Source organism: Schistocerca gregaria, chromosome 3 (assembly GCF_023897955.1).
Source record: "Schistocerca gregaria isolate iqSchGreg1 chromosome 3, iqSchGreg1.2, whole genome shotgun sequence".
NCBI lineage: Eukaryota > Metazoa > Arthropoda > Insecta > Orthoptera > Acrididae > Schistocerca > Schistocerca gregaria.
The window spans coordinates 539,855,910-539,869,901 of record NC_064922.1 but is presented as its reverse complement, the minus strand read 5'-3'; the positions used below and the strand labels follow the sequence as shown (position 1 = coordinate 539,869,901).

The following is a 13,992-nucleotide window of genomic DNA, read 5'->3' as shown; positions in this document are numbered from 1 at the left end:
ATGTGAAGAAGCAGCACACCAGTTGTGTTAAAAAACAATTTGTAGCGAAAATAGTGTGCTATTTCTTCATGTCGGCAACCTTCTAAAACTGTTGCCGAAAGTGATGAACAAAAATCTAAATGGCAAGATTGGTCTTTGCGGTGTACGGAGACGCGTGAGAGGAAATGCTGACGTAATCGATGCTCGGTGTTACCAAAAGAAATTGCAACGATTAGCTTAACCATGCAATTGTTAGGTCGCCCGCGTAGGCATTAATGAAGAAACCGGGAAATCGACATGAAGACGTGTTCGGGACAAATGCGATATGTGACGAAATTGAACGATGGGCCCATCGGACATCTTTTATTGTGCCACTTACATGCTGTTACCATTGTTAGCAAAGTCGTTATCGCCAAACGTGGATGCAACTTTATACAACTATTAAAAGTATTTAAGTGTGTATAATTACATCGTGTTCCTATCACGTATAGAGTTTATACCAGTTATGGCGGTTATATGGATTATACCCGAAGGCTTTCTAAATGAAAAAGCAATCTCTGACCAAAGTATCGATTATTTTGTGATTTACAAACATGGACCCAAAATTTCTAAGTTCATTCATCTGCGAATCAGCTTCTCCCAGAAACTGTGTTGCATTACCGAGAAGTACTTGAAACAGACTTCGTTTTTAGGACAGTGTTTGTGCTACGAAATATCAGTATATGTTGTGGTTTTAGCTGGGAATATGCTACTATTGCTTCAGTGAAGAAGAAAATTGCACCTAGACGGAGTATCAGACATTACTTCGCACCCTGTGCGTCGTGATGATCACTTTATTCTTTGACAATGAAGATGATGAGGTGAGAATCGGTAAATACAAATAACGTAACATAAATCGTAGTTTCACCCTCATAGATCGATGCATGACACGAAATTTATGCTTTCATTCGTTAGATGTATGTTTGCATAATGACGCTATGAAACTGCTTTGCTTCTCGTCCAAACAGAAATATTTCATATCATGCAGTAGTTCCAATGTTAAAACAGATCCTCCAATTAGTTTCGTTGTTGAACTGGTAACACAATGAACTGCCTCCTAATTACTAGAACTCTGGACGTTCCATTTAACTATCACCTCTTCTACGATCAAGGATGTTATAAATATTAAGCAGACCTTTCTATAAAATTTCTGACTAGTGACAAGCACAGAGAGTTCCATTCCAACTGCAAGTTTACGTCAGTGCCACCAGGCTGGAGCACACTGCAGCAGATTCTTATCGCCATTCGCTTGGCATAACCGGCTAGGCGGTAGTTCAGATATGCCAGCTCAATCACTACTTGGTAAAATTAAATCGGATTTCAGTGTATTTTATAGTTATGCTGATAGAAAAACATATTCTCTGTGTTTTTGAGTGAGTTATAGTACATTAAGTTTAGGATATTATACAATAATTCATTTGACGTGCTGAGAAACATAAAGCGCATCATCGTCGTCTGTAAGATTGTAGCAATTATGCGTGCTTGTGACAGCTGTTGGTCATATGTTGAGTCAGGTTTATCTGTGCTGTAGGCCCAAATTGAATATGCGAACATTCACGAAAAGGTATGCCACTGGTTTCTCTTATATTTTATGAAATCTGGGATCGACGAGGTGAGCTTTTGACTCTTATGGTTGTCAACTTCTCATTTGTATTCTAGTCAAGTGACCATGTTGGTAGACATTACGAGCTGAATTTGATCACTTGCACAAATGGCAGTTTGTGTTTGTAGTTGGTTGTTCACTATGGAAGAATCGCATTTCGTTAACTCTGTAGAATCTTTTTGAATGCTAAGAGAAAAGTAAATTACCATGAAAAGTCAGCCACAGGAGAACCAAGGCATCGCAGACCAGATCTGTTGACTGAGAAAGTGACGAAATCAAATAAGCGTGACTATAAGCGAACATTTAACAAAAGAGTGTACAATGAAAGTTTTGTGTAGGTGTAACGTAAGAATGATTTTCAGCCCGAAAGTTAATTCGTGGACTAATGCATGTATTATGGATCTTGTACATTTGTCCGAAAAATAAAAAAAAGCACGAAAACTGCCAATGAGACGAAAATGTGAAATGGAGAGTAGCGAAAGCTTATACATTATTTAGTTCGTGCCCTAAACTGTACTTAATTGCAGACGAAACAACAAAATTCCACAGAAACAATTCTTTCATCAGTCAAGTTATTCATGTTCAATATTATTATTATTGTCATTACTCTTATTATTATTATTGGCAGTGGCTGTAGATTTAAAAATATGTTGATAAGCATAACGGTTAGACAATAGATGCTATTAATTCCACATTTTCAAATTTATCTAAATCTAAAAATTTGTGAACACCTAGAACGCATACTCATGAGCTTCCAATGCGTCTTTGTTGCTGTACATTGTGTCCCAACTGTACAATCTTTTATGTTTATTTTTACGTCTGACATGTATCATTAATTTTATACTTAGAAGCAGGAGTAGGTGGAGTGGTTGTACTAGTAACCAAAAGAGGCCTTTCAGATAATATACTTTTCTTTGCATTGCATTACTGCTTTCTTCTGCGTTTGATTCCTAAGGTGAGCATAAGCGCTTACATGTGTAAAATAGTTGACAGAAAAAACTGTAATCTTCAAAATAAATATTTAGATTTACTGGTAGTCACCTTCAGTCTCAATACGCTTTGTCGAACGATGTTCCAGAGAGTAGTTTCTGTGTCTGGAAGTCCAATTCCGAGCGGTTCTAGGCGCTAAAGACTGGAACCGCGCAACCGCTACGATCGCAGGTTCGAATCCTGGCTCGGGCATGGATGTGTGTGATTGATGTCCTTAGGTTAGTTAGGTTTAAGTAAAGTACTAGGGGGCTGATGACCTCAGAAATTAAGTCCCATAGTGCTCAGAGCCATTTTGAAGTCCAATTCTGGAAGACATGCTCAACACCCATCTAAGATAGTCAGAATATCTTCACATTGCTCAAAATCGTATCTGCATCTACATGCTACTCTGGAATTCAGACTTAAATGCCTGTCAGAGGGTTCTTCGAATCTCCTTCAGACTATTTCTCTGCCGTTCCACTCTGTTGCTGCTTACACCTTTCTGTACTTACATCTTTCTGTACGAGCTCTGATTCTCTAATTTTATTACAATGATCATTTCTCCTCATCTGTGTGGCGACAATAAAATATTTTTGCATCCAGAAGAGAAAGTTCGTGATTGAAAATACGTGAAAAGACTCGCCGCAACGAAATGCTCCTTTATTTTATTGACTGTCATCCCAAGTCGCTTATCATATCCGTGGCACTCTCTGCCCTCTTTAGCGATAATACAAAACGAGCTGCTCTTCTTTGAACTTATTCGATGTCCTCCGTCAATCCTATCTGGTAAGGATTCCATACAACATAGCGGTACTTTAGCAGAAGACGAACAAGCGTAGTTTAGGCAGTCTCTGTAATGAACCTGTTGCATTTCTGAAGTGTTCTGCCGATAAACTTCTTGACTTGTCTTCCCCACATATTACCTATGTGACCATTCCATCTTAAATTATTCGTAATTGTAATTCCTAGGTATTATGTCGAATTTACAGTCTTCAAGTCTGTATGATTTATAGGGTAATCGAAATTTAACGGATTTCTTATTGTGCTCATTTGGATGACCTTACATTTTTCCCTATAGTGAGACAACGGCCACTTTTTACGCGATTCAAATATCGTCTCTAAGTCATATTTCAATTGGTTTTGATGTGATGACTTTACTAGACACTAAATGATAACAGCATTTGCAAACAGTTTAAGAGGTCTACACAGTTTATCTCCTGTCCTTTATTTAGATAGGGAAAGCAGAGGGTCTGTATCACGTCCTTGGGGAACTCAGGATGTCACTTCTGTTTTACTTAATAATTTTCCGTTAATTACTACGTACTGATACCTCTATGAGGGTAAATCACGGATTCAGTCACACAGCTGAAGCGATACTTCATGGGCACGAGCATTAATTAGGGAACGGTGTCAAAAGCCTTCTGAAAATCTAGAAATTTGGACCCCCTGTCTATAGCACCCATTATTTCGTGTGAATAAAGAGCTAGTTGTCCTTAACAAGAACGATATTTTCTCAGTCCGTGTTGGCTGGGTGTCAATAACCGGTTACCTTAGAGATAATTCATAATTTTCGAACACATTATATGTTCCAAAACCCTAATGTAAATCGACGTTAGTGATATGGGTCTGAAATTCAGCGGATAACTCCTATTTCCGTTCTTGAGTATTGGTGCAACTTCCCAGATCTTTGGTACGAATCTTCTGTCAAGCGATCGCTTGTATATTATTGACAAACATGAGGCTATTTCATCAGCATTCTCTGAAAGGAACCTATTTAGTGTGCGATCTGGACCGGAAGACTTCCCTTTATTAAGAGCTTTTTAGCTGATTCAGTACACCAATGATATCTAATTCTAAGGAAAGCCATATATGTACAGAGTGTACATTAAGTCCGGTAATGCTTTCAATTATTTATTGCACAAAAACTAGACATTGTGCAGATGTCATACATATTGCATTTTGAAGAGAAGCCCTGCAAGTTTTCTCACAAATACTCGATATGCGAACCACTAGTGACCCGGCAGACATCAATACGGTAATCGAATTCTTCCTATACCCTTCCTAGCATGGCATCGTCGACTGTGGCAGTCACTTCCCGGAGCTCTGCTTCATCGCGTGGTAGAGGCAGGACATTTACCAGATCTTTAATGTGTACTCACAAGAAAAAAAGTCACACGGAGTAAGATCTGGCGATCGGAGAGGCCATTTCATGAAACAGCTGTCTCCTTCTGTAGTACAGCCGATTCATCGACGCGGCAGCTCCGTGTTCAGGTACCCACGAACATCACGATCAAAATGGGGTGGAACCCCATGCTGCAGAAAGATGAACAGAGAGTCTGATTGCATTTGAGGCATCAACCATTACTGCAACATGTCCTAGTAGGAACATCCAGTGACAGTGCTCTCAGCAAAGAAGAATGGACCGTACAGTTTTCGGCGTGACAAAGCACCAAAAACAGTTACCTTAGGGGAATCACGCTCATATTCAATGCATTTGTGTGGATGCTTTGTACCCCAGATTCGACAATAATACCTGTTCATTTTCCCATTAGTGTGATGCGTGGCTTCGTTGCTAAAAATTAAGCGATCAGTAATGCCATATCCATCCTCACTGAGTTGTTGGAACTGCGAAAAAAGTTAAAACGCTTGTCTTTGTCGACGTCACTGAGCTTCTGCACTAGGTCCCCTTTGAATGGTTTCATAGACAGCTTCTGTTGCAGGACATTCCACATTGTCATTGGAGCCATTTAGAGTTGACGAGACGCACCGATTTCTTTGGACTCCTTACGAATGTCTCCCATACGCACTCCACATTCACGTCACTCACACTGGGTCGTCCGCTTCTCTTTGCCGGGCACAAGCAACACTTCGTAACGAATTTGTTGTGCCTGTGGTTAATGAACATCCTTTTTAGTGGCTTCTTACCGCGCTTGGTTCTAAACTTCTGTTGAATAGCTGTAGCACATTTGTTTTTGTCGAACTCCAACACAGAAAACTCGCTCCGCCCCTGAACTCGCCATGTTTGAGACTAGCGCTGACTCTCGGCAAATTGCCAAACAACACTGTGGCGGTATACATGAAAACAACTTCCTGGTTTTCTCTTCAAAATGACATATGTATTTTATGTGTACAACGTTTGCTACTTGTGCAATAAATATTTGAAAGTGTTCCCGGACTTTATTTTATGTACACCTTGTATTTAGATGCACATATAACTGGAAATTAGGAGATGTTGAATGTAATGATTAGCAGTGAATCTTCCGACGACCCGTACTTACGCTCGCACAGTTTTTCCATTGCCAAAGCAGTTTTGTAAACAGGTACAGTTTTTTTCTTTTTCAGTGTAGTCCTCTTCGCAAGCATTTTCTTATCCACTTGATCTCAAAGAAACGCATGGAACACTCAAGCTGTTGTTTAATGCTGCGCAATCTAATCAGTTAACAGTATGTCTTTTGCATACGGTAAGGTACTGTTAATAGTCACTCCAGCACTCTATAATCTAATTCGCCGTTTTTCATGCTTCTAGATACTGATTTAAATGATATTTGGTTTCTGCAGTGTAGTTTCGCCCACTGTAGCAAATCGGCGTCAGAACAGATTCAATTCTTTTTTGAAAATGTTACTGATACCGAAGAAGTGTGCGTTGGCTGTTGATTTGGGTCAGTATTCAACAAATGCAGCATCCGCATTGCACAAACTTTTCTCACAGGTAATTTTCCCTGCAACATGAATCATGTGTTTTCATCTGATATGACTATACATTTAATTGTTGATTGCTTCTTTCCACTTATACACTTCCTCTATCCTTTCATGTATGGTAGAAGATTTGGGGCTATCTTTCGTATTGCTCATGAGAAACGTATTGCACATTACAGTTCACCCACGCGTTTTTTTAAATATTAAAAACGAAGGAACAGATTCTTTATAGAATTTTATTCATTATACAATCATCCGAAACAAAGAGATTGTGGCGAGATATTACAGTTTGTCCCTATGAAAGAAACAGGCAACATGATTACTTTAACCTTTGCAATACCAAAAGGGGAACGTTGGGTACTATCTGAAAATATTATAATCTAGTCAGTAACTTTATATCTTAAAATTTTGAAAAAACTATTTCTTTGTTTTTAGTGAATTCTTCTACCAGATTCCATATACATTTTCACCCTAGCAATACCAATGCATTTTCCATAATGCAAATTACCAAGGGAGAGCATACTTTATGTACACCAAAAAGAATCGTTAATTGTGGTTGACCTCTAATAACAAAATACTTTTTAAAGATTTAAAGATGTGTTTTGTAGTGTCCTCAACTCTAAAATATCTTTTAGCACATTCTAACCAACATGAACAAACATTCAATAACGTGTACTGCTGATGAGGAGTTAATTTATGCCCATTTTAAAATGCTAATTTCGTTATTTGTTGTCGACTTTTAATCACAACATAATTTTCAAAGAGATACTGATGTGATTGATTCGTAAGGTTTTGTACCTGAAAATACTGAATATGATATTGTTTGGAGAAGTGCCATATGCGACTAAGAATTAAATATTTGGGTTAACTTTGACTGAATAACTCAAAGTATTTTTGGAATCTGCGAGAAAAATTCATTAAAGAAAGTAAATAATTTCTTTTCAAAATTTTGGAATATAAAGTAATTGATTAGATTACAATATTTTCGAAAAGTGGACATAAAGAACGCCCCCCCCCACCCACCCTGGTAGTACGAGGGCTAAATAAGTTAAACTTAACCCAAACATTTACGTCCCAGTAATGTATGTCACTTTCTCCAATGTACATCGTACTCGGTATTTCGAAGTTCTGGGCCTTATTTACACATCAGTAGCTCTTCAAAAAGTATGCTCGGAGTAAAAGTAAACAACAGTGAACGAAATTTGCCTTTTTAAATTTTTTGTGGTGGTCATAAAGTCGGTAGAAGGCTATATGGAAAGCGAATTGTGTGCTAGGTCTTTGGTGTATGTTGGAATAACCGTGCTGGGAGGCAGTCCAACAGCTAACACAGAAAGTATGAATCGGCATGAAATTTATGTAATGAGAGATAATTACTACTTTCAGTACAGGAATTAAAGCGTGAATTCTTGTTGAAACTAAATTGGTGTCATGAACAGTCTTCCTCGCAATGTAAGAAAAATACGATGCTACGCACCAATGCTGAAGTCACACAAAACGTATTTGTAGCAAACTTGGTGCTTAAAGAAAGAAGAAAGTCAATTGTTCAATTAACACAAACACAAACACACACACATAGATACACAGAAGTTCTTAAGTTGAGTTGAAATAAATTTTCTTCTAATTTTCTCTGGCTGCGTCCATCCACTAAATCTTGATGATAAGCACATGTATTTTAAGATGTCTTGCAGGATGGAAGAAATTACTGCGTATTATTGCAGGTAAAAGTCATGCTTTTGAACGAATATTGGCGTAATAAATGAAAATATTCTTGCCTCTATGATAAGTCTTAATATATTTATTTTAGAATGAGATTTTCACTCTGCAGCGGAGTGTACGCTCATATGAAACTTCCTGGCAGATTAAAACTGTGTGCCCGACCGAGACTCGAACTCGGGACCTTTGCAAAGTTTTGATCTGCCAGGAAGTTTTATATGTATTTTCTTGCATTTTTTTATCACATATATCATTTACTAAAAATATTGTTGATGCACGAGTAAAAATTATGGGTCCTTTTTGTGCGAGATCTAAAAAATAAGTACCCTCAAGCGAGACTGAAACAAAAGTTGTTAAAAAACTTGAATATTTCCCAGACATTGTTCTTTTGTTACAAAGATAATTTTAAAAGCCTATCGTCTTCTGCCGCAGTATTACACAACTGATATTGCTAAGAGTGAGCTAAAATGTATTTTCAGGTTCTAGACCCTACTTACACATCAGTATCTCTCTAAAAAGTATGTTGCTAATATAATTCAAGAACAATTAACAGATGCAGTTTCTTTTTTTTTTTTTTTGGGTGGGCATAAAGTGACCCGACCCCCTCCCCCCGCCACCCCCCCCCCCACCCCCCTGGGAATTTGGTAATGCGTGTTGCACAAAATGCTTTGGTACTGGTAGCGTTAGACAGCTCTATAAACAAGGTTATTTGGCAGTTCAAGTGGACCCTTCAGCTACTTTAACAGCCAACATGTATAAACACCTTCTCTAACAACTTTTTCCTTGACCCACGTCGTGTTTCCCTTTCAGGGCAGAAGAACAGGCGGCACCCGGCTGAAAGAGCGGCCGATGCTATACCAGAGGTTGAACGATGATGAACAGATACACCGTTTCTACGATTTCGGTGACGAACTCGGTCGTGGAAAATTTGGTGTCGTTATGAGGGTACGCGCACAACTCACCGGACTCTGCTGGGCTATCAAAGTCATCGAGAAGAGTCAGGTAGATCTGTCAAGTGCGGGCGAATCTATGCTCAGGTGCAATTTCCTGAATTTTAAACTAACCATCGAAATCAACACTTTTTTGCACTGTTGTCTTATGGGCAAGACACAAACACATGTTATAAATAGAGCTCGAACTTGTACCAATATGTGCATGCATTTCTGCGCTAAAAATATGAGAAATATGCTCTAAAACCTGAATCACATTTTTACTCTGCACCGGAGTGGGAGCTGATATGAAACTTCCTGCCAGATTAAAACTGCGTGCTGGACTGAGGCTCGAACTCGGGACCTTTGCCTTTCGCGGGAAATTTCTCTGCCGTCTGAGCTACACCACCACGACTCACGACCCGCCTTACAGCCTTACTTCCGCCAGTATCTTGTCTCCTACCTTCCAAACTTCAGGAGAGCTTGTGTGAAGTTAAAACACGCATAAAATATAATATACATTGCTATTACTTTCTCAGATTTATTAATCTTAATGAAGTAATCCAATTTATTTTTAAACAAATTCAGTGAGAAAATAAATATTTATAACATGCCTATCTTTCGATTTCTCAGTCTATTTTAGTATTAGTCGTTTTCTTTGCAATAAATAATTAAATATTTTTCTCGGTTTTCTGGAAGTATCGACTTCTTTGAGTCACAGGGCAGTACCGAAAGGAGGCTATTACAGAATAAACATTAGGCTGTTTTTAAGATTCTCTTCGCAGCGCCTTATTCAAATTCCGAAGAGACTTTGAATCTGGATGTTTTGCTTCAGTTTTTTCAATTTTATTTGGAAGGCACTTTTCTATTTCTCCTGGTACATCTCCGGCGACCGCTGTTTCTTGCACCTGCAGGGTAGAAGATAGAGGTCACTTTTTTCTTCCAAATGTGTGATTGCGGCTGAGAGTTTGCTAAAACAGGTCGTAATAAACTTTCATTTATTCCAAACGCACTTTTCATTGCAACGATAGACTGTAGTAAGGGTACTAGCTGCTTCATTCGTTTCCATCACGTTGAGCACGTTTCCCACATCTTCTAAATGCTCACTGCAATATGCCTGCTTCAATCCATGTTCCCCATCTTGCCATCTTGTGAGGCTTGGCTTTCGGGGTAAACGAGTATCATGTATCATATCAGGAAATAAATTTACTCTTGATGACGCCTTCACCGACACCTTTTTACACAGGAAATTAAGTCATTTATATCTGTAAAATTCGCCAGAATTTCCTCTCTCAGTCGGTGAAGACCATGTGCTAAACAAATCGTAAACCCACGCCTTACGATAAAATACCTACAAAGCCTTAGCAGCCTTAATCATGTATTCTACTGCATCAATTACTACAGTATCACCAAGAGATTTCCTTCATTTTCTCCAGTAGGCCACAAAACACGTAATGCAGCAGGAACAACACTAGCAATCGTTGAATGGTTTGTTCCTTCCAGTACCCTGGAGACAATGAGGTGGGGCGTTCCTGGTTCACTTCCCGTCATTTTTATCACGACGACGTTCACAGTAAATCTCCCACAAGAGTCAGTTATTTCATCTACAGTTAACCACAAGTTTCAGTCGATGATATTGTATCTTATTTCTTATATTACCAGATAATAATTATTTTACTGAAAATTAGTAAACAGCGTGTGTGTAATTTGGAGCCTCATTTGTGGAAGAACAAGTTAAAAAAAATTATGAAAGAATGTTTCTTTATCATAAACTAAATTAAACCAAATTCCATGGCACTCTAGGCCATATATAATTTTATGTTTCCATTTTAAAATATTTTTGTATAATATATTTAAAAGTTTTAAATAGTTGTGCACTCGAGGCTCCTTTGACCCACTCAGTCATTTTTTCTTGAGAAAGTTGTAATACAATGTTAGGACAAAGTAACCTCAATAAATCTCTCTGCAATAGATATTCGAGACCATGAACAGCAAATAAAATACAAAAATTTTGAAGGCGCCGACAGGAAATATTTAAATTTAGGCAGAAACTGACGCAGTAAATATACAAGTGAAGTGTATTTCATCAACTAACTAATTAATTTACAAGTTATGGTATGGTCACTATATGCACAGGGAATATGTAGTTTGTTAAGAATAGTGTGAAGTATACATATCAGCTTTAATACACAAATCACTAAAATCTGAAAATAGCCACATTTCATTAGTCATGTTGGACTGATAATCTTTATCAAATTATTCCATGGATAAAATAGTTTTTGTTTTTTGTTCTACCCTTTTGCAGTAGGACTTGTCTTTTCCATATAGTTCATATTATTTCACTCTTCAATCACCTCACTTCTAGTTCTGAAATATTCTTCTTTGTTGTACAGGATGGTACTATATTGCCGAGCTCCTAACTTATCTTTCAAAACTTTGTGGTACTGGATGTCATCTTGCACATCAGAGAAACTTTCAGACTCATAATCAGATTCTAACCTCAATTCATCTTCATTTTGCGGTTGCTTTTGTCTGGACCAGAGTAATCCCACATTTTGCAAAAATGTGTTCTATTTTACAGAAGTGTTAAATGTATTATCTACACTAAACTTCACATAAATAACAGTTATTACCTAGTACTGACAGAATGCAAAGTTACACTCACTGAATTTTTAGCTTAACTGATATGAACCATCTAGGTCGAACTTCATTAAACTCACGATCTTCTACGTCGTTATTCATACACTGTAAATGCATACTATCTTGCTTACTCCAAGTTAATGATGCAATTTTAGCAAGAAAGAAATTTAAAACTTTTTCCGACGTATAGGCCCAAGTTACCTGCAAAGACTCAAAGTAACTCTAGCTTACAGTACCTGCTGGTATTTATGTAGATAATAATTCTCTTTAACAAATATTTGAGCAGAAAAAATTCACAATCAATTAAGAATAATAAATGAAAGTGACACAGAATGAAATATCTGTTAATTTCAATGTGTGCCAATTGTCATCAAATTACCCACTTAATATAATCTGTTATTTCGAGAAAAAGTTACACTTGACAAATAATGCTGTTATTGTTATGGTGGTGGTGAAAAGCAAACATGCAGCAGGAATTGTAATATGTTTACAATTTCTTTGATAACTCAAGACTGTATAGTTTATGAAAGTTTGGTTTCCTCATCAAACCCTAGGGTGTAAAGAATATAAAATGAAAATGATCACAAAGGCATTATGAAGCCAACCAAATACATACACATATATGGCTCATGGTGTTCTTCATTATTGTAGTATTTGGGTCTGCATGTGAAGTTAGGAATAGATCTATTACCAATATCAATTATTATTATGGAACCATTGAATACAATGAGTAATTCTGTGTAAAATTACATATGAATTATTTATTTACTATGTGTTTATCTGTAGTTTAGTTTTTCCTGGGCTATTCATTAACAAAACTGTCCAGCTGAAGGCGCCCACTGCCAAGTCAGTGGCGGTGTTTGTGACGACGGCGTCGGCAGCGTAGCTGTTGTCACTCCACCAGCCTTGGAAGTTATCTTGTTGTGCGTGCTGAATAGCTAATTCTTATCCTTAACAGGACTGAGGGTCCGTATCTAGGCTTCGCTGAAAATGTAGCCTCAACCATAGAAGCCATGTTACCTCAGCTATAATAGTCGTTTCGTATTTAGATGTCTTCTATGACACACTATCAATTTATTTTTTTCTTTTTGGAAAAATCTTGGTGCATTTATATTCCATTTCGAACAAGTTGTGCTCTGCAGCAGCAGGATTGTTTGGCTTTAATACACGGTTGAGCTACTAGTGCACTCGCCAATGATCATCGACTGTGCACATGATTTGACCAATGTCTTTCTGCATTAGGCATTGATTTGGTAAAAACGCCCTGACATAATCTGAGATCGATCTTGACACCCTAGTGGGTGGACAGAAGATTAGATTAGATTAGATTAATACTAGTTCCATGGATCATGAACACGATATTTCGTAATGATGTGGAACGAGTCAAATTTTCCAGTACATGACATAATTAAGTTAATTTAACAACATAATTAAGTTAATATAACAACTTTTTATTTCTTTATTTTTAATTTTTTTATTTTTGTCTTAATTTTTATCTAAAAATTCCTCTATGGAGTAGAAGGAGTTGTCATTCAGAAATTCTTTTAATTTCGTCTTAAACACTTGTTGGTTATCTGTCAGACTTTTGATACTATTTGGTAAGTGACCAAAGACTTTAGTGGCAGTATAATTCACCCCTTTCTGTGCCAAAGTTAGATTAACTGTTGAATAGTGAAGATCACCATTTCTCCTAGTATTGTAGTTATGTACACTGCTATTACTTTTGAATTGGGTTTGGTTGTTAATAACAAATTTCATAAGAGAGTACATATACTGAGAAGCTACTATCCTTAAATAAATGTCTGCAGGATGATCTTGGGTGGACTCCAGCTATTATTCTGATTACACGCTTTTCTGCGATAAATACTTTACTCCTCAGTGATGAATTACCCCAAAATATGATGCCATATGCAAGCAATGAGTGAAAATAGGCGTAGTAAGCTTATTTTCTGAGATGTTTATCACCATAATTTGCAATAACCCTTATTGCATAAGTAGCTGAACTCAAACGTTTCAGCAGATCATCAATGTGATTCTTCCAGTTTAATCTCTCATCAATGGACACACATAAAATTTTTTAATATTCTACCTTAGCTATATGATTCTGATTAAGGTCTATATTTATTAATGCCGTCATACCATTTACTGTAGGGAACTGTATGTACTGTGTCTTATCAAAATTCAGTGAGAGTCCATTTACAAGGAACCATTTGGTAATTTTCTGAAATACATTATTGACAATTTCATCAGTTAATTTTTGTTCGTCAGGTGTGATTACTATACTTGTATCACCAGCAAAGAGAAGTAACTTTTCCTCTTCATGAATATGAATGGCAAATCATTAATATTCACTCCTGGAAATGGAAAAAAGAACACATTGACACCGGTGTGTCAGACCCACCATACTTGCTCCGGACACTGCGA

The 13,992-nt window shown here is 37.3% G+C and overlaps 1 protein-coding gene across 1 annotated transcript in view; it reads left to right on the top strand.

The window, feature by feature from the left end:
- The first annotated feature begins 653 nt into the window (after nucleotides 1-653).
- LOC126355456 (serine/threonine-protein kinase 33-like) overlaps nucleotides 654-13,992 on the top strand; it is a 93,745-nt gene continuing 80,406 nt past the window's right edge. The window contains exons 1-2 of the mRNA XM_050005771.1: nucleotides 654-839; nucleotides 8,810-9,001. Coding sequence (XP_049861728.1) covers nucleotides 804-839; nucleotides 8,810-9,001 — 228 coding nt within the window. The 5' untranslated portion in view covers nucleotides 654-803. The remainder of the gene's footprint in view (nucleotides 840-8,809; nucleotides 9,002-13,992) is intronic.